This window comes from Ictidomys tridecemlineatus, chromosome 12 (genome assembly GCF_052094955.1).
Source record: "Ictidomys tridecemlineatus isolate mIctTri1 chromosome 12, mIctTri1.hap1, whole genome shotgun sequence".
Lineage (NCBI taxonomy): Eukaryota > Metazoa > Chordata > Mammalia > Rodentia > Sciuridae > Ictidomys > Ictidomys tridecemlineatus.
The window spans coordinates 92590190-92612380 of record NC_135488.1 but is presented as its reverse complement, the minus strand read 5'-3'; the positions used below and the strand labels follow the sequence as shown (position 1 = coordinate 92612380).

The 22191-nt window shown below is 33.6% G+C and overlaps 1 protein-coding gene across 3 annotated transcripts in view; it reads right to left on the bottom strand.

The window, feature by feature from the left end:
- Heatr5b (HEAT repeat containing 5B) overlaps positions 1-22191 on the bottom strand; it is an 81259-nt gene that overhangs the window by 10827 nt on the left and 48241 nt on the right. For 2 of the 3 annotated variants that reach the window (XM_078029385.1, XM_078029387.1), the window contains 9 exons: positions 21559-21740; positions 18903-18971; positions 13846-14025; positions 10133-10370; positions 8873-9124; positions 7855-7982; positions 3959-4103; positions 3246-3512; positions 1463-1687 (listed from right to left, as the gene is read on the bottom strand). In XM_078029385.1, coding sequence (XP_077885511.1) covers positions 1463-1687; positions 3246-3512; positions 3959-4103; positions 7855-7982; positions 8873-9124; positions 10133-10370; positions 13846-14025; positions 18903-18971; positions 21559-21740 — 1686 coding nt within the window. The remainder of the gene's footprint in view (positions 1-1462; positions 1688-3245; positions 3513-3958; positions 4104-7854; positions 7983-8872; positions 9125-10132; positions 10371-13845; positions 14026-18902; positions 18972-21558; positions 21741-22191) is intronic. The other variant, XM_078029386.1, reaches the window with a different exon arrangement.

Genomic DNA, 22191 nt, shown 5'->3' with positions numbered 1-22191 from the left:
CAAAAAGGTCATCTGTATTTTCTTTGTTTTCTTATTTTAAACATTTTATATTACCATTTAAATTTATCTCATGTCTATTTTAAATCAAGATATAAGATGAAGGGCTAATGAGAATTTATTTCTCAAACAGTTAATTAGTACACCCATTTGAAGAATAATGAAATGAATGATCTTTATTGTTTATTTTACTCTTATGAGGATACATGTGTCTTCTATAGAAATCTCTTCTGTTCTACTGTCCCATCCACTGATACCTGGGCTACTAAACATTTTTAAATGATGTGGAAGTTTTTTATTAGGCAACATGACAAATCTTTCCTTATTATTCTTTTTTTAGTTCTTCTACATTTTCTTTATAGCCAAAAAAGAAAAACTTGAGAGAAAAAGCCAAACACAGAAGAAAATGGACAAAAACATGACTAAGGATTTCCCTCCAAATGAAACACAAACATGAAAAATACTTATATTCATTAGGAAAATGAGAAGTAATAATTAAAACAACATGATAGGACATATTAGCCATCATGTAACAAAATTTGGAAACCAAATAATACCACGTATTGGTCAGGATATGGGGAAACAAAGATCATCTTATGCTGCTGATGTGAGTGTAAATTCATTTGGCTACTTTGGAGAACAATTTGGCGATGTCTGATAAAATGGAAGTTAATATATGCCATCAATTCCACTTATAGATATATACCCTAGAAAATTTCTCACAGCACACATGCAAAAGAAATCCATGATGTTTGCTAAAGCAACTTTTTTAATTGGAAGAAACTAGAAACAGCAAAAATATCCATTGACAGGAATGAATAATTGAACAAATAAATGTGATGTAAAGCTACATAGGAGTTAAGAATGAACAAAGGTTTTATTTATCTACATTAATAGAACCAAAAATTAATTACAGAGGAAAAAAAGTAGAATGGGATATTATAACATTACTTATGTAAATTAAATAGTACAAAAATATATATTATTCATGGTCACTTATCTCACTTTCTATATAATGCATATATAAACTAAGTATATTTGTTAAAATAATTGATACATATTAACATAGAAAATATAATTTATAATAGGGAAATTTCTAGAATAAAATATGTCAATACCAAGATTATGGTTCCATTTGGGGTACACTGAAATAGTGACAGATACTTGAACTTCTTTCCAATTTTATATCAATTATACTAACACATGTCAATTCTGGGTATATATTATATCTTTTTTTAAACTTTCCAGTATGTATGAAAGTTCTAAGACAAAGATATTTAAAGTCAATAATTCAGACAGAGTTACTGAAACTTCAAATCCAAAAAAAATGTGACTAATGAACCTCTGTGAGTTAATTCAATGTTATACAGCAATTTTCTGATAAGATTACTTAAATAATTAATTAATTAGGGAAGAGATAGATATCTGAACAGATCAAAATTTTTAAAAAACTCTGACAGGTTACCTGGTTGTGAATATTCCAGGATACATGCAAGAGTGCTACGAATTAGAGCTGTCCACTGTTTTTGAGTTTCCTCAGTTTTGACCATTGAAAGTGTCACAATACTTTTAATCCCTTGAAGAGCTGCACTGACTGGTAGAGGAACCTGATTGTCTGCAGACTTTATTGCTGTGTCTTTTAATATTCTTGCAATTAAGAACAGAATTGTGGGCAGGATTGTCATACATCCTAAAATAAAAACAAATCAGATTACCTCATAATTACTCAATGCCACTGTAGACGTTTTCATTCTTTATTTTTTTTATAATTAATTATGTTTGTCTTTCCCCCCCCCCTTCCTTTAGAGAGGGTCTCACTGTGTTTCTCTGGCTGGCCCCACATCCCTAGGCTAAAGTGATCCTTCTGCCTCAGCCTTTGGAGTAGCTAGGACTAGAGTGCATGACACCATGCCTGGCTGACTATGGTTTCATATTATTTATTTTCTTTGTTTTTATATAAAATTTGCTACATTACTTTTACTATAATTCAATGTTTGAAAAAGAACATAAGAAATTGCCATGTTATTTTAGAGAAGAGAGAACTGATATTTTCTTTTTCCAACCCAGCCATTTTATTACTACTAATATTTCACCTATTTAGTAGCCCATGCCCTTCATAATGAAAATGAGAAAGGAAGATAGAAAAACAGAAGGAGAATATACCATATACTTTGAGAAGTATCTAAGTTACCTGGTGAATCTTATTAGTAATTCTAAAATATATAATTAACCTTCAGTGTACGAAAGCCAGCCTAATCAAGCCAGGAAAATGAGAAGACTACTGAGGTAAGCAAAGAAGAAATTATAGGATCCTAGAATTTGTGGATAAAAATTCAACCATGGTGGCAGGGGTGGGGGGGCTTGGGGTTGTGGCTCAGTGGTTGAGCGTGTGCCTAACACGTGGGAGGTGCTGGGTTTCATCCTCAGCACCACATAAAAATAAATAAAATAAAGGTATTGTGTTCAACTACAACTGAAAAAAAAAAAATCCACTTAACAAAAGAATCCCTTCACTATTCTTATAGGCAGCTTCCTACAAAACTCCAAGGAGAGAAAGTCATTCTTTTTACACATGTAGGGTAACTTTAAGAATCAAAAAATCGTCCCTTGGTTATACTGAAATTTACCAGTATGTTTACTAATAATTATTTTTACTTTCCAGCAAAACAAGGAAAGTTTGCTTCCATACAACAGTTCTTCAATATCTATTATATTTACTAGTCATAATTTCTTTAGATACTCCTTAGAGTTGGCTGTCACTCTCCTCTGAAATTCTTTGCTTTTCAATGTTGCTCATGAATGTCAACCAGATTAGAAAATAATGAGCTTTGTAATTCTACCTTACTATCTTCCCCAGTCTGCAGTTCTGTCTTGTTTGAAACATATCTGAAAAGACAGCTTAGGTCTTTCGTTTTTTGAATCTTTAATCTTCTTTTTTTTTTTTTAATTTTTAATATTTATTTTTTTAGTTCTCGGCGGACACAACATCTTTGTTGGTATGTGGTGCTGAGGATCGAACCCCGGCCACACGCATGCCAGGCGAGCGCGCTACCGCTTGAGCCACATCCCCAGGCCCAATCTTTAATCTTTATAGGATCTTAAAAGTACATAAACCTTTTTAAAAGACTGACCTCTCATTTCACACTTGAGATTTAAGAGAAAAATAAATTATAAGTGTTTAAAATTCAAGGCAAGACCACTTTCACTACTGCATATAATGCATTTCGAAATACTGATCAATACTGTACCAGCAGGTGAACAAAGGGATGGTAAATCAGAGAGAATGGTGACTGTGGCTGCCACCAGACGAGCACTTTCTTCTGACAGCCGGGTTTTAGTGGCTATGTGACTTGGAGAGTCTGACATCTTGGTACTCAGATGTGGCATATGCCGAACTAAAATGAACATCAATAGCTCCATAGTTGCAAACACAAGAGATTTTCCAGGAATGAGGCCACCACTGTCACCTCCTTCTCCTAATACTGGACAGGACTCTTTCTCCATGTCATCTTCATCTTAGATAAAAAATAATTTTGGTGAAATTTTCAGCAGAAAATTGAAAATGGCATATAAAATATCACAATAAATACCTTTAAGAAATTCCTTCAAAAGGATTTACATGTAAATGCCTAAATAATGCTACAATTCTTTCTTAGTATAATTCTCTGCCTTACTAGAATTTTGTGTATTAACTTCTCTAAACTAATGGATAGTTATTTTTTACTTGGAAAATATTAGGTATTTATTTCCTAATAAAAATAACACATATGCTAGGTTGAACTATGTGAAGTTGATATTTTTGGAGGGGAAAAATGATCAGCTATCAGCAATTTCATTTGGTCCTTTCAAATTTTCTAAATGTATGATCATTTTTTAAATCATAAACCTCCTGGCATTACTACTTTAAAAATTAGAGTGCAAATAAGGTTTACTTTAAGTTAGTGTGATTTATAGTGCTTACTTAGAGTATTTCTTTTTTCCTGCAAATAATCCTGAGCAGCTCTTACTATCTGTTGTACAACTCCAGTAACCAACAGCTGGATGGATGGTGGGTTCCAGGTCAAAAGGAGACGATGCAAAACACTCAGCAACTCAACACCAATCAGCTATTATAAATTGAATCAAATAAATTGAATTAATTTTAATTTTAAAGGATAAATGTATATTATTAAAAGCTGAGAAAACATACATATGAAAACCAAGGTATTTTGCAATTAACATTAACACAGAGGACTGTGTAACAAATAAGAATATTAACAATCTTGGGAAATGGTCACATTTCATTCTAACAGATTTTTAAGCAATAGATGTCTTGAATATTTAAGTTGACTTATTCTCCCACAGGTTAAAAAAATACTTGAGTTAAACATTATTGTTAAGAGTTTAGTGCCCTTAAACCAAATCTAAGCTGAGTACCTGAGAGTTGTGTGCCACAGACAACAGGAATTTTTGGCGAGTCCCTCCTCTATTCACCTCAGCAACGATTACAAACTTTCACTTTCAGCTTTCACAGGTAATCTGCCCAATGAGTCTGCCTCAAATTTCAAAGTCAGAGAAAGCTCAATGGCAAATCAAGTACCTTTACCTCTTCCCTTAATGTTTCCACTTTATCTAATACCCAGCTTCTTTTCCAAGTTGACTCATCTTTCTTCATGTGATCCCACCGTTCCCATCCTAGTTGACTTCCCAGGGATTCTTCAAAGATTTCAATCATATCTCATATGTCTTCAACCTCCCTGTCTAGTTAGACTATTCTCCTCAATATAAGGAAAATGTTCAATTCTTTCTTATCTAAAGCTCCCAAAGTCTCTTAGACCCTTTTATCTACCCACATGCCTCCTCTGTCTTACTCCTTCCTTTCCCAGCCTAGATGTTTTCACTTCATTTACTTTCTCATTCACCCCCCTGATCTTCTATAATCTGGCTTTTACCAACCCAAGAAAATCCTCTGCAGAAGGTCTCTAATAACCTCCTCTGGACCCTTTTCTTTCCTCATTTATGTACTATTTCTTTAGATGTTATAATCTGCATTCTTTTTTTTTTTTTTTTTTTTGGTACTGGGGATTGAACCCAGGGGTACTTAACCACTGAACCACATCCCCAGCCTCCTTTTTTTGTTTTGTTTTGTTTTCATTTTGAGACAGGGTCTTACTAAGATGTGTAGGGCCTCACTTAATTTCTGAGGCTGGCTTTGAACTTGTGATCCTCCTACCTCAGCCATTAGAGTCACTAGGATTACAGGCATTAGCCACCACTCCTGGCCTCATCTGCCTTTCTTGAAATTTCTCCCTTATCTTTGATAAACTGTTTCTGTTTTGGTTTTTCTCTTACCACTCTAGTGGTCTCCAATGCTGATTTATTTCCTTCCTCTCAATCCTTAAATGCTATTTATCCTCAAGGCTTCAATATTGGTCCTCTTTTCTTCCTCCTTTAATCAGTTTTCCTAGACTAGTATATTATTTCTCTGAAATTATAAAAAGTCACTTAATTGGTCTCCCTGCCTCCCTTCTTGTCTCACAAACAACCTTCTACAAGATTGATAGCATGTTCCTTCTGAAATAAAAAAATCAATCATGTCATTCCTTTATTTAAATATTGCTAATTACTTCCCATCAATTTCAGGATAGAGTCAAAATTCTCTTATATGCTATAAAGAAATCTTCATGATTTGGTCTTTTCCCTGTTGTCCAGCCTCATCTAATAACCTCTACATTTTGCATTCACAAAAACCATACTAAATGACTATAGTGTCCCTAAACTTCTCCTATTTTCTCATGCTTCCTTAGTTTTTGTATTTACTACTTTATTCTTGGAGGAAAACCCAATCCTTTTCTTTGGCCTCAATAATTCCTCTGTAACTGAACGGATAAAGAAAATTCAATGTGATACATATACATACATATATATATATATATATATATACACACACACACACACACACACATATACAATGGAATATTATTCAGCCATAAAGAAGAATGAAATTATTGCATTTTCTGGTAAATGGAAGGAACTGGAGAATATCATGCTAAGTGAAATAAGCCAGTCCCAAAGACCTAAAGGCCAAATGTTCTCCCTGATATGTGGATGGTAACCCACTACAAGGGAGGGCAGGGAGAGGAAGAACAGAAGTTCATTGGATTAGACAAAGGGGAATGAACGGAAAGGAGTGGGGATGGGAATAGGAAAGACAGTGAAAGTTATAAATTGGACATAACTTTCCTAGGTTCATAAATGAATACATGACCAGTATAACTCTACATCATGTACAACCACAAGAATGATATCCTAATTAGAATAAGTAATATTCCATGTATGTATAATATGTCATGTATGTCTAAAAAGAACAACTAATAAATAAATAAATATAATTCCTCTGTAAGATTTGATTCAACCATTGTCTTTCCTGAGAAGATATCCTTCTCAGGACAGTTCCTATTCTCAGCACACCTTATATGCATGAACAAATTACATATTACACGATAGTTATCCCTTAATCCAGAGGCTGTAACATTACTTTTGATTATCTATAGTTAAAAACTGGGTCTGAGGCAGAACAGAAATAGAGTGACAGCAGCTAGGTGAATAAATACAACATGAATCAGTGCCCTCTGACAATGTTGAAAGTACAGGACCCAACTTTTTTAAAAGTCCATTTTTCCCACTGTATAGCAATACTTGAATAAAATATCATTAAATCCAAAAAAAATAGCTAGCTGTGTAATATACTATATTAAAACCCAAATGCTCGAATTTAAATATATTAGTCACTCTTCTTTTATAGATCAAATCTAGGTTTAACTATCTGAAAACGATCCTAATATTTATTGTAGTAACTTGTAGTTCAAATTGTAGCACAGCTTGAGGCCACAGGGTTGGGGTTCAAACAAGAGTTAATCAGTGATTGAATCCTATACTCACATAGCATATGTTATGTTTTAGTTTTAGGTAGAATAAAATGCAAAACTAATTTTGACATCAAAAATTGGTATCAGGTTGGTATTTTATCTTTTTGTGTTGTTTTATTGGAAACTATCCAAGTGACACCATGTGGTAGTGGTGATGTCAAGAGACAAACTTTATTATAAAGATATAGAATTTCTAGTTACAAGGAATAACAAATCCAGTGGCAGCTTGGTTCTATAATATGAATAAAGTTCCCTAGATGTTTCATACTGAAATTAGAAAAGATGGTTCTTTAAATTGTAAATGAGCTACTACCAACCTCCCAAATTTCATTAAATGAGAGAGAAAACTTTATCTAACATTCAAAAGTGGCATAATTTGGGGCTGGAGTTGTGGTTCAGTGGTACAATGCTTGCCTGGCATATGTGAGGCCCTGGGTTCGTTCCTCAGTACCACACATAAATAAATAAAATAAAAGATCCACTTACAACTAAAAAATATTTTTTTAAAAAAAGTGACATAATTTACTTAATAGCCTTGTAAGTTACTTTAGCCTTTTACTACTTCAATCATTTACTAACTCTGAAGTTATTCCTTAAAGTTTTAGTTTTATTTGATTGATGATGAACAAATCAAAGAAGGTATAATGATATCTATAGTCTACTGCTGCTTGGTCATCCAAGATTAAATACAGAGAAATCTTGAATACTTATTATATATTGTCTTTCACTAATGTAATATATACTACTGTTATTAATTAATACAATATATATTTACTATCTGATAACATTATACTAATATAAATATATTTAAAACAAAGTATATAAATAGTTATTCATTTTAGAAATACACTGTACCTGATCGTCTGTAATATGGATCCCTTCATTTTAGAAATACACTGTACCTGATCGTCTGTAATATGGATCCTTTCATTTTAGAAATACACTGTACCTGATCTTCTGCAATATGGATCCGGGCACAAGAAGAATCCAGCAAGGTGTGCAAGGCCTGCAGACATGCAGTAACATGCTCCACAGGCTCCTCAGGTCTTGGGGAACAAAGAAACTGTATACTCACACCTGAAATACACAAAATAGAAATTGATAGAAAACACTTTATGTTGTATTGGCATCATATTTTTCCTCTATTTTTCATACAGATTACTTTAACCTACATTTACTTGTTAAAGTATAGTTCAAAATGGTTTCTAAGCTAAGCAGTCAAACTGAACATAAAGTTGTAGCATTGCACTGATTAATATTCAAACTAACATTTCTATTTCTGGGACTTTTTAAAATTACAGTATATTAAAAGTAACTTTATGAACATTATAACATTACACTTTTCATTTAATAGTTGCCAAGAAATTTTATATACAAACCAAGTTTTTTAAATGGCAAGCTATAGAGGCCCAATAAATGTCATGGGTAAAAAGTGCTATTAATGTATATGAGGTTAAGGTTTTGGAAATATTTCACATTTTCATTTATTGAATCTACAGATGAATTCTACAATTATACCTTTCAAATTGAGGTCCTTTTCCATCCCCAGAAAATATGAAATCACTAAAACCTTCATTAGAATGTATAAATTTTTAAACACTAAAACATCATCTAGAAAGTAACTGTAAATTAGGATTCTTTAAATTTTTAAACTTTTTTTCTTTATGGGATGATGGTTTGTTAAGTGCCAAGTATAAAGATAATCTGTTGTAGAATAAAAAAATTAAGTTTTTTTCTTGCAAATTATTTAGTATTGCTCTGTGAGTGAACATGACATCTACAATTTTTAAAGAGTAGTTTTAAATAATTTTTAGGCAAAAATTCAGCTAATTTATAAGATGAACTAAAAAATCCTTTTATGATTCTTTCTTTGAATTGTGCTGTACAAAATTTTCCCAAAGCATTAAAGTGAAAACTTGAATTTTCAAAAGTGATACATCTTTAAATATATTAATATGACACTCTACCTAAAATCAGATGCATTCGGTCTTTGTTAATTTCTGGCAAAGATTTAGCACTGGCCATTGCTCCTGATGCCTGGTTTAAACTGATGGATGCAGAACGTTTTTGTAAACCAGACACTGCTGCTTCTGTGGACTCTGCACACGTAAACCCTGTGCTATTTAACCAAAGTGCCACCGCATGAAGAATTGGGGCCCAGGAATTCCGATAATGAAGTCTAGCTGTATCAATAGTCTCAGGAGTATAAAATGCTCCACCTGTAAAACAATCAATTAAAAACATCACTTTCTATTACAAGTGTTCACTCATTTATGAATAACTAAACTTAAAAAACTACTTTTTTAATTTTATTTTTTAGTTTTAGGTGGATACAATATCTTTTTTAACCCAAAAGATTCATCTGGCCAAAGAGTTTCTCCTCTCCCAACTAACCACTCTCTATAGCAACTTTCCTAAAACATAATTTTAAAGATTCTTTTTTGCCAAGTGCCTGCCTCTCCCTCACTGATACCTGCTTTCCACCTTTTCCTGTCCAGGGCTGGCGCCATTCGGTAGCCATACCTTTTCCTATCCTGTCTTCATAGGATCCACCTCACAGTCACCTCTCTTTCTACCATAACCAGGGAATTTGTTTCTTCTGTTTTTCTACTCTTCCTCTCCACCTTCTCCCACTACCAACACTGGGGATTTTCTCATCTCTCTTTGCCACAACAATGAATTCAGAAAGGAGAAAAAGGAGAAACTCCACTACTGTTATCATTAATATATGGGAAGAAAAATGGGTTATTTGAAAAGGAATTGATAATACCTTTTCTAAACAGGAATAATGCTCATGATGATTTCCAAATAAATTCCAATAGGAAAACAAACTAGAGTACAAACCAACAACTTGCAAAAAAGACTTTAGGAACATAATTCATTAGCAGAGTAGGATTTATATGAAAGAGCATACATGGACGAGTAAAGCAGTATTCTTCACCATGGTTATGCATAATGACTTGTTATCCATAGTTATTTCAAGTAATCTTGCACATAATACAGCTAAAACAGTGATTAAAATTTTTGCTTCAGCTAACAAAAGTTTTTTGCAGTAAAAATCTCAAATCCATAAATGCAATAAGAAAACATGTTCTAAGAAACAACATAAGGTTTAAGTCCACAAGAATTTAGGACATTTTTATTACTAGTGCTAGTTTCTACCAAGTTCATTTTGTTTAATTATTAAACTGAACTTTATAAAGGCAAACTGTGAATACAATACTTACCATCTGGGGGAAGCTGACTAGAAAATTCTGCTGGTAAGGTCAAAAGAGCATAGTCTTTCAAGGCTGCCAACCACAGGCGGCTAAGTGTTGGCAGTTCGGGTTGTACCAGTGTTATTAAACTGTCTGGTGGTAGTTCATCTATGGTACCATAGTCATCCTCATCATCATCAGTATTCTTCATTGCTCTTTTTGGTTTTGACTCTGCTTCCTTTTTAATATTCATAGCAACCACATATACCTAGTAAGATATTCACAAGGTGACAATAAAAAGGCTTAAGATAAAATCACATATTTTAAGTTGCTGTAATTGTACAGTTGAATTATCAAAGGTAAATAGGTATAGTGGCTGGGGTTGCTCAGTGGTAAGAGTGCTCACCTATATGTGTGGGGCCCTGGGTTCGATTCTTAGCACCACATACAAATAAATAAAATAAAGGTATTGTATCCACCTACAACTAAAAACATATTTTTTAAAAAAGGTAAATGGGTATAGATATTAAGAGATTGCAATAACCAAAAAAGAGTAATTGCCTCTGCTTTGGAAGCAATTTTTTAAAGCTGATCTGGCTTCTGACTATTCTTCTCACAGCCTAGTCCCGGAATAGGCTTTTCTTGGGTTCCCTTGTTCTTCTTTACAAAGCCTCCTTTTTTTTTTTTTTTTTGGCCATGGGGTATAACTTCCTGTTTACTGCCTACACTTTCCTAGACTTATAAGACATAATCAGACAGCATTCAAAGAGAAAGGCTGAAAATAGGGAGGTGGCCAAAGAAAGGATTTCCATAAATATTCTCCTAAACTCCCTCTTACACAGTCCTTAAATGATATTTAGCAATGTAGCAATTACAACAGATAGCTGAGCTAAAAATATAATTTACTCGTCACATATATTATCTGTAGTCTTTCTCTCTAGTTTGTGAACCAGAATGGCATATAATAACAACTTTCCTAAAACATAATTTTAAAGATTCTTTTTTTGCCAACTTTGTTTTTCTACATATATTTAGGCTTTGGCAACTTGGAACATACAAACTGAATTATATCATAATGAAAAAGCAAAATATAAAACAATAAGAGCAAAAAAGTAAAGTACACTCCAAAAAATCTTAAAAAAAAATTGTTTTCTTCCTACAGTATTATTTCCAGTGTGTCTAACGGGAAGTCTGTGTGTCCAGTACACTATAAGCTTCTTTGTAGGAGGTACTGCATCTTACTTCTATTCTTACATTGGGCAGACAGGCACAGCACAGAGAAAACATAGCAACTAAGTTCGAAAATACAGACTTTGGGTTTCAGGTTATAAAAAATATCACATTCAGGGGTTGGGGATGTGGCTCAAGCAGTAGTGTGCTCGCCTGGCATGCGTGTAGCCCAGGTTCGATCCTCAGCATCACATACAAACAAAGATGTTGTGTCCACCAAAAACTAAAAAATAAATATTAAAAATTTTTTCTCTCTCTCTCTAAAAAAAAAAATCACATTCATACTTCTCAGTGATTTTAAGCTTGTTTTTCCTCCTAAATCTGTTATTATACTGGCAGTAAAAGAATCTCAGTAAGCAATAAAAGAAACTCAATGGTTCACTTGAATCCTATCTACTACATATCTTTTGACTTGCATTTAGGAACATAGTGCATTGGCAGAGTAAGATTTATATGAAAGAGTATACATTGATCAGTACAGGAGTATGCTGTAGGACCTGACGCAACAATGACAAGAAATACAGTTTTTGCTATTCATGAACCCATAGACCAATACAATGATAGGAGTATCAGAAAAATGCTGAGAGAAGGAATTTTTTAAAATTTATTTTTAATGATCTTCCTTACCACACTCTATCCAGTACCTAAGGACAGTGCCAGGGTCTATCAACTAATGAACATGTGATGATTTCTGTAGTGAATGAATGAATGAATCTTAGAGAGCATCAAGGACGGAAAAATTTTAACTCTTGGAGCATGAGACAGGTAAGAAAGAATTTTTCTGTGTGTGTATGTGGTGGTGCTAGGGATTGAACACCATAGTGTTGCTTTACCACTAAGCTACATCCCCATCCCTTTTTAGTTTTTATTCTGAGACAGCATCTTATTACATTGCCTGGGCTGACCCTGAACTGTGCAATTCTCCTGCTTCAGCCTCCTGAGTTGCTGGGGTTACAGGCATGTGCCACCGCATTCCTTCAAGGCACAGTTTTCAAGGATAAAACATCAAAAACTTCACTGTTCACAGGCAAAGATGTAAAGGACAGTGTAGACAGAGGGAATAACAACAATAAGAGCATAAAAACAAGCAACAGCATTATACTTTGAGAGAACTACAAGTTTGGGGTACTGTCTGAGCACAGGGTAAAATGGAAGTAACTGAGGATTTTACTCCTTAAGCAATGCACAAAGGAGAATGTAACTGCAGGATTTTAAGGTAAAATGTATGCACTTTTTTTTAAACTTTTGATTATAATCATTAATAAAGGTTGTAAAATAAGTCTAAAAATGACTCATAATCCCAATATCCACATTCATATTTTATCTTTATAAGCTATAATTTTGCTCTACAGAGAATTTTTAATTTATTTTTATTGGTTAACATATCATGGGATTTTCTTGACTGAATACTAGATATTGATAGTCAATATTCGGATGGCAACAGTAGATGATATAACTAATACATCTATAGTACATAATATAACTAATAATTTCCCTGTAGCAGAAATTTTATATTTACTTCTGATTCTTTATATAGCCTTTGGAATCTTAAATATAATGATAAAAAATATTCACTTCTTCATATTATAAGTAACGTTGCAAGTAAACTTTTTTTTTTTTGGTACCAGGTGCTTTACCAACTAAGCTACACCCTCATCCCTTTTTATTTATTTATTTATTTAGAGACATTAAATTGTTTAAGACCTTGTTAAATTGCTGAGACTGTTGTTTTTTAACTTGCAATCCTTCTGCTCCAGCCTCCTAAGGTACTGGGATTACAGGCATGCACCACCATGTTCAGCAGGAATCAGTTTCTTGAAATACTGGAGGGCAGATAACAAGAATTCAAAAGCAGCTGGGTACAGTAGCACATGCCTGTAATCCCAGGAATTTAGGAGGTTGAGGAAGGAGGATCCCAAGTTTGAGGCCAGCCTGAGCAATTTAGCAAGATCCTATCTCAAAATAAAAAATAAAAAAGGGTTTGGGGATATGGCTCAATGGTTAAACATCCCTGGCTTTAAGGATGTGACTCTACTTTGTATACAACCAGAAATGTGAAAAACTGTGTTCTATATGTGTAATATGAATTGTAATGCATTCTGTTGTCATATATAACAAATTAAAACTTAAAATATATATATACATATATATGTGTGTGTGTGTGTGTGTATATATATATATATAGTTAACAGACCTTTATTTTATTTATTTACTTATATGCTGTCTGAGACTCAAACCCAGTGCCTCACACATGCTAGCCAGAGCTCCACCACAGAGCTACTACTCCAGCCCAAGGGTCAGCTTTTAAAAACTTTGTGTGTGTGTGTGTGTGTGTGTGAGAGAGAGAGAGAGAGAGAGATACTGGGGATTAAACCCAAGGCCTCCTATTTGCTAGGCAAGTGCTCTACCCCTGAACTCCATCCCAGGCTGAAACAAACATTATTTTACCAATGGGAGCAGGAAAACGTTTCTCATGGATGGAGAAATGGTTCAATAACAATGGCTGTGGTTACCTCTGCCCATGCTTTGAGAACAGCCAGTTTTTCCATTGTCGTGGCACTTTCTCGGTATAGTTGGCTGGAAGATCCTTTTCCGGCCTGAACTTTGTCCAGAGAAGAAACAAGCAGATTGTGTACTCGACGGAGATCATTGAGATCACTAACAACTCCACTTCCAATCCATGTGCTGCATACCTAGTCAAGGAAAATTCAAAAAAATTTGTATACAGAAAACAAATATTGAAAAAAAGAGAGTGGAGTAAATATTCTCTTTCTTGAGGGAAAAACACAACACAAAACCGAAAGCAAAACAAAAAACTACCCAATATTGTAATTTGTATTATTTTTTTGAAATAAATCAGCAAGTATAGATTTTCTTGTATTCCTCTATAAGAAAATTTACTTATAATGTTTCCATTGTCTAATTTAACAAAAAGTTTAACAGAAATAATTTTCCAACCACAGTCGTTCAGTCTTAAATTTTTCAATTTAACAAAATTTTTGCAAACCACAGGCAAAGGGTTATGCTAGTTGCATTGAATGAGATAAAAATAATAAAAATTGAAGGGAAAAATACAGACCCTACCATCAAGTAAGAAAACACAGACTGAACAAACACATAGGAACATTTCATGACAATGATACTACACACTTAAAAACAGACAAGTGAGATTAATTTTAGCAGGTGATATGGGAATATCTGGATAGTAGAAAGTTTATGTATACAGACTCAGGGGAGTTAAATGAGGAAGAAATGGCAATTAGCATAGTCTTTGAGATCAGATATGGTAAAATTTAAATGGAATGTGAACTGAATTCAGACATTATTCTGTAGACAACCATGAGTTTCCATGGCTGCTTTTTTTTTTTTCCTTAATTGGTTCTTTTTAGTTGTATGACAGTAGAATTCCTTTTGATATAATTGAACAAGCATGGGATGTATCTTATTCTAGGTAGGACACTATTCTTATGGATGTATATGATGGTGGGGTTCACTATGTTGTATTCATAGAAGTACATAGAAAATTATTTCAGGATTTATTCCACTGTCTTTTCTTTTCTGATCCCCTTCCCTTCCATTCATTCCCCTTTGTCTACTACTGAAAATATATTCTTCCCCTCTCCCCACTTATTGTGTATAATTTTAAGCTTCTATGGCTTCTGAGGAGGCAAATGATATTATTAGAATTGTGCCAGTACTACCGTACAGGGGGAAATGTATACAGCTGGTAAACAATATATTATGTGTCTATTAGAATACTATATAGCAGAGATGAAATGGATTAAACTGGGAATAGAATGAAAAAGGAGAGGCATCCAAAAGAAACTCAGGATTTGGAAACCAATTAGATATTTTTAGGGTATAAGGACAGGGAGATGTAAAATGAGTGAGAAATAGATTAGATTGTCAAAAAAAAAAAAGATTTTGATTGTCAAAGCTTCTAATTTGGATGAATGGAAGGAAGTTGACACCTTTGTTTGAGGGCGCTCCTACAAGAAAATAGGAAAGGTTAGTGAAGGTGAGAAGTTAGCAAGATTTTGATTCCAAACATTTTTACATGCTGAGTTCTAAGTGTCACTAAGAGACACATGGAAAGATACTCAGCAGGCAGTTGAAAACTTGGGTCTGGATTTCAGGAGCCAGTTCAAGGATAACTACACAAATCTAGGAATTTCCAAAGATAACTAAAGTAACAGCAGTAGGTAAATGTTAAAAAAGAAAGGTTAAAAAAAGAAAAACCTTAAAGCCAGATCATAGGGAAAAGAGTTACACTTTAGGGACAAGTAGAAAAAGCATAAAGAAAAAAAGAAAGTAAAAAGAAAAAAACAGAAAATCCAGGCAAATGTAGTGATAATGGAGCCCAGGAGAGAATTTCAAGAAGAGGTGGTCTGACAGTGCCAACTTCACCAACGACAATTATAGGTCCTCACTTTCTCATCCAAAACCAACCCTTGGGCCAAGGTGGGTTTCACAATTCACAAATTTTGAGTAAAAGGTAACAAAGTACATGAACTTCATTAGGAAAAACATATGAAGGGCATATGACAGCACTCCATAATTAACACCAAGATACTTCTGCAATGAAACATCAGGAATCACTCCAGAGAAATTTATCAATACTAAAATTTCTATGTCAAGGCTAAATGAACACAAGTCAGTTCGGATTTTGCTGCCAAATAAAGCATTAAAAAGCTTCTGGTTTTCAGTCTGGATTTCAAATCATGGCTAATAGACTTGTATTTCTATATCTAAAACTTTTTGAAAGAGGAGAATAAATATTTAAGTAAATAATTTTATTCTCTTAAAATTTTATTCTCAAAGAATCAATATTAAATATGATAAAATAAGGGCATTTTAAAATGATTATTGTCCATTAAAGATATACTGGTGGCTCACTTGAAACTAATGTTTGAAATATGCTATGTCAAGAGCTTTGTAAGGTTTTGAACAACCAATTAAAAATAAAATTAAAAAAAAACACCAAATAAGTCATTTCCCAATATTATAAAATAATCTGAGCTAATGAAAAAAAAAAGATATACTGGTGGCAAAAAAAAAAAAGCCAGTCAAAACAATGCTGAAATCATAATGAAATTTAAAGTGAAATGAGATAAATATGGTTATGAAAAGTAAAAGTTGTGATTTCTTTCTTTCCTTTTGTTACTGGGGATTGAACACAGGGGCACTTTACCAGTGAGCTTAGTCCCTAGTACCAGTGAGATAGTGCCTAAATTGCTGAGGCTGGCCTTGAACTTTCGATCCTCCTGCCTCAGCCTCCAGAGCCAATGGGATTACAGACATGAGCCAACATGCCCAGTGAAAAAGATGATTTCTAAGGAAACTAAACATAGTAGGTAGTTTTGATAAATATATCTGTACAATTTGGTAGAAATATTACTTAAAGTTGAGTAAAATTGTAAAGATTGAAAATTTGAAACTGTTTTCTTTGCAAAAATCTAAGTACCTTCTTCACTTTAAAGAAGCCCTAACAAAATTCCACAAAATACATTAGGGGTTTGGTTTATGAAGGAAGAGAAAGCAACCAAGAACAGTGATGCATGCCTGTAATTCCAGGACTTGGGAGGATGAGGCAGGAAGATCACAAATTCAAGGTCAGTCTGGGCATCTTAGGAAACCCTGTCTCAAAAACTAAAAAAGGGTGGGGAGTAGCTCAGTAGTAAAGTGACCCTGGGTTAAATCCCAGTACCAGACAAAGAGTAAAAGAAAAAAGACAAAGTAGCACTGACTCAGCAAAACCTTACTAAGAGAAAAGACCTTGCTACATATCAGAAGCTAAAATATTTAAGGGTGCATTGTATTTATGATTTTGACCCTGCTTGAATTTATTTTTGACTAACCCACTGATTAATGTCCCCAACTGTGTCACACTTGAGAGTCCCAATATCTAAGAGTTATCCTGATTTAAGATTTCTTTAGATGACATTATTCCCATTGAGGGTCTCTCCTACAATTACAATTAGTTACAATTAATTCTCTTAAGAATTACCCTGATTTTAACATTTCTTAATATGACATTATTCCTGCAAACAAGTAGAGATACCCTGAAAGCCAAGTAAAGGAATCTGCAACTAACCCACTGCCCCACCTGTTTCAAAACAGGTTTCCTCCTGCAACAGAAAGAAAGGAGGTCATGAATTTAAGCCTGCCACTGAAAAAGAAGAAACTTCTTATAGGAAAAGTATCTAGGGACACAAAAACAAATAAGAAGTTTAAGGCAAATTCAATCACAGGAAACTTTGATACAACTCATTTAAGAGATGAAATTCTAATAGCCTTTGCTTTTCTAAGGATTATGAGTCTTGTAGGAGTTTTGTCTGCTTAAATTCTATGCTCTGAAACATCACTGTGACACATTTACACATGATTGGGATTTCTGATGTTTGTGTGTCGGTATCCTAAACCAAATCACCTACTCTAACCCTAACATTTGTCCCACAATTCAGAGACCTAGCTCTTATAACCTCTCTTGTCTCCAGTCTGCTACGGGTGGAAGAATTAATTCTTCCTCAGACTACCATAAAGGCAAGCAGGCTTCAGAGAAATACATCTTCTCAATGGAAATAAGAGGCAAGCCTAATTAGCCAGAGAGGACAAAGTCAGAATTTCAAACTTATTATGGCAGAGAGCAGAATCTTCTTCAAATAAAAGTCACATAAACCTTGGTCATGAATCTAAGCCAAAATGATGAAATGCAGCCCTGAAATCTAGAAAACTGGGAAAAAGACAGTTGCTTCTCTTCTGTCCATAGGTAACCAATTAAGCAATCTGATTTTTCTGAAAGATTAGACCTTAATACATGAATCCTTTAGGATAAAGCATATGAAAAAGAGGAACTTATAGATGTAGGAACATGTGTTTTTCTGTGGTTTTGTGACTTTCTTTAGATACAATAATATGCAAATAATGCTTTGAGATTAATTTTACAATGAAATTTCCAAATTGTGAGATGATTCTTTTTAGGATAATTTAATACTTACAAACATATAGAATTTTCATAACCTGTGGTCAAAATAATGCTTATTAATAAATTATCATTATTTATTCATTCTTTAGTCATCATAGATTTTCTTTTGTACTTTTTTTGTCCCTTTTATGATTTACCTATGACTGTATACTTCTGGATAAAATAAGAGCTATGTATCCAAAAGTCGAATTCTTAGCTATGACCACCCCCCCCAAAAAAAACCACGTGATTAACAGTTAATTACTTCATCATTTCATGCAGAATAAAAAAGAAAACCTCTAGCTGGAAGTGGTGGCACATGACTGTAATACTAGCTACTCAAGAGGCGTAGGCAGAAGGATAGCAAGCATGAGGCCAGCACTTAGTAAGGCCCTGCCTTAAAATAAAAATTAAAACAGGCTGGTGATGTTGCTCAGTGGTAGAGCACTTCTGAGTTAGATTCCCAGTATTGGGGGTGGGGTGACTAACAGCTACAATTTTAAGGTAAGTTTTATTTGATTTTTCTCTCTTCTTTCTTGCAGTGAAATCCTAAGATATCTCTGAATTTACAGAAAACAACCACAGATAGCCAATTTTTCTTCTTACCTGGCAAGCTTTTGCTATTATATCTGATGGTGTATCTTGTGAGAAAGCTGGTCTTAGAGCAGCTCCTACCTAGAAAAATGAATAAAGCATTTTATTTTTAGAGATAAGTAGTAAATATAAAGTCTCTTGTGTCTTTGAAGATGGAAATATACAAAATGCATTTTTGTTCATTTTTCTTTTTATTACTTCTCTCCTATATCTTCAGACACAATAAATGCAACCACACCATTTTTCTTTGCTTTCCAGGAGGCTATCATTATCAAATCTATATAATATTATACCAAATAGGCAATTCATCTTCTTTTTCCTTTGTTTTTGTGTATTAGTAAACAGAATTTCCTGACAGAGTCTCATGTTATTAGAGATAAAAAAAAAAAAATGTTAGCTGGGTGCCACTGCCCACGCCTGTAATCCCAGCAATTTAGGAGGCTGAGGCAGGAGGATCACAAATTCAAGGTCAGCCTGGGCAACATAGCAAATCGTCTCAAAAACTTAAAAAGGGGGGTTGGGGTTGTGGCTGTGGTAAAGTGCTTGCCTCAAATACATGGAGTACTGGATTTGATCCTCAGCACCACATAACAAATAAAATAAATAAAATAAAGGTATGTCCATCTACAACTAAACATTAAAAAAAAAAAACTTAAAAAGGGTGAGGATATGGCTCAGTAGTTAGGTGCCCCTAAATTCAATTCCCGTACCCAAAATAAAAAAATAAATAAAAAATAAAAAATACTGTTATTGTGGGTTTTTTCCTGTCTTTAGCTCTCAAACCATTTTTCTAATACTACTTATCTCTTGAGTGAATAAAAAATTCCTATTGTGTTGTGCATTTTTCCTGACTATATTTTTCTAAACATGTCTAACAGTATTGACATAATGAGTAAATCTCATGTAGCTGGATCAGTATCTTTAAATAACTGATACTAAAAAAAAAAAATGTAGTCACTAAAAGACCTCAGAGATCATTTCACCTCAGAAAGAAATGCTCTAGAAGATTACTCAGAAATATTAGTTTATGCATTGTTGTTATGTTAATAAGTAAAGGAATATGACGTTTAATCTTAAATAAGCAATATCAGTCATAGATTCTTAGGTGTATCAATAGATTTAATGTGTATGAGTTGAATAAAGGGATTAGATGCTGTCAACTCCTCAGTTGAGATTTCTTCCCTGATTGAGATTCAGTCACTAACAGTATCAACAGTATTTTGGGGCTGGGGATATAGCTCAGTTGGTAGAATGCTTGCCTCACCTGCACAAGGCCCTGGATTCAATCCCCAGTACTACACACACACACACACAAAAGAAAAAAAAAAAAAACAGTAGTTTTGGAATGGATCAAAAGTCCCTCCCTGTGATTAAAGACACAAGGCAACTAATTACAACATGTGGTATTGGATCCTGTACCAGAGTAGGAAAAAATACTATAAAAGAGGCTTTTGGGTCAATTAACAAAACTGGAACATAATAGATTATGTAAGTAGTAGATCAATGTTGAATATCCTGAGGTTAATAAATGTTCTGTAGTTACGTAAGACAATGTTCTCGTCCTTTGGAAATACAGACCGAAGTGTTTTAAGGGTAAAAGCGCAAGATTTAAATGATTTACTCTTAAATAGTCTAGGGAAAAAATTGTGTGTCTATATGAATACAAAAAGAGAAAGAGAGATGAGGCAGGGAGGAAGACAGTCACCATTCAAATAAATGAGTCAAAATTAACAGCTGGCAAGTATCAATAAAGGGTGTAAAATAGTTTCTGTATTACTCTTGCAACATTTCTATTCATTTGAAATTATTTATAAGTTAAAAGGTTTTTTTTTTTCCTTTTTTTAAAGACCCTCTTTCTATGAGGGAGTAAACAATTGTATACAGATTTTCAATAGCCAGTGGGCTAGAAACTGTAACTTCTTCACCTGTACTTGTAATGGAAAAACAATGGAATATGTATTATTCATGGATTTTATTTTGTGTACAAGCATAGCTTTTAGGTAAAGTGTGGTATACCTGAAATCAAGATTTTGGCATAGTTACAGTAAAAAAATTTGCTAACCAAATTTTTTAAATCTTCACATAATGCCCCCCTCTTTCTTTGCCATAATTAGTTTACTATGCTTCTTCTGAAAAAATATAATGAGTATATAAATTTCAGGAAAATAAATTTTATCTCTATTTAGAATGAAATAAGTATTTTCAAAGAATCTAATTGTTTCAGTAACACATTCAGCTGCAGTTATTAAGAGCTAATTTGTCCTTCAGCATATAAGAGGAAATTGCTTTTTATTTCTAAACTTACTTATCAAGACTTAGCACATAAAAATAATGGCAGCAAAACCACAACACTCCTGTGAATGTTCCTTTTGTCTTTTAAATGGCATGGCTAAATATCTAACCACAAGACTGGAAAACTAGGCTGGAATTTCTATTCTAGTTTTATCACTAATATGCTATCAAAACTTAAAAATAGTGACAACAGTTTGACACTATTCTTTCTTCAATTGTGGGCTGACTGAAACTATGAAACAGACCATGGAAGTAAAGATAAGCATCGTACATGAAAAAATAGATTACAGTTCTAAACATATTCTTCCAGGGTCACTCTTTTAATGAGCCCTCAAAAGATCAATTTTAAATTTCTAAATAAATAGAAAAATCTCACATTAGCTTGATACTGCTCCAGAATCACATGACCTGGAAATTCTGGCTCAGGCACAGATGCAAACTTCTTGATAATGTCTTCAAGTGCCTGAAGCCCAGCCATCCGCAGCTGGTTGCTATGATCAGTTGCAGCCATGAATGCCATTCGAATCAGGTCAGAGAGATGGAGTACTAAGAGGTCATCTAAAAATAAAAATAGAATGCAAAAAAAAAAAAATTTCAAAAATTAGTGTAATAACATAAAAAATACAAAATAAATTCTATTAACTGCTCTTTTGACCTACATATTTTATGATGTTTTTAAAAACAAGATATTTATTGTTTCAAGAAAACTTAATCTTCTATTAATTAAGATTAATCTTCTATTAATCTTCCCAGAACAGTGCTAAACCTAAAAACCATCTGTGTTAATTCATTAATATAGATAAATACAGGATGTACAATGACATCTGAAGTAAAATACTTGATTAGTATAACTTTACCTAATGAGTTTGTGAATCTTTAAGAATGGGTGGGCTGGGGTTGTGGCTCAGTAGCAAAGCGCTTGCCTTGCACATGTGAAGTACTGGGTTTGATCCTCAGCACCACATAAAAATAAATAAACAAAATAAAGACACTGGGTCCCTCTATAACT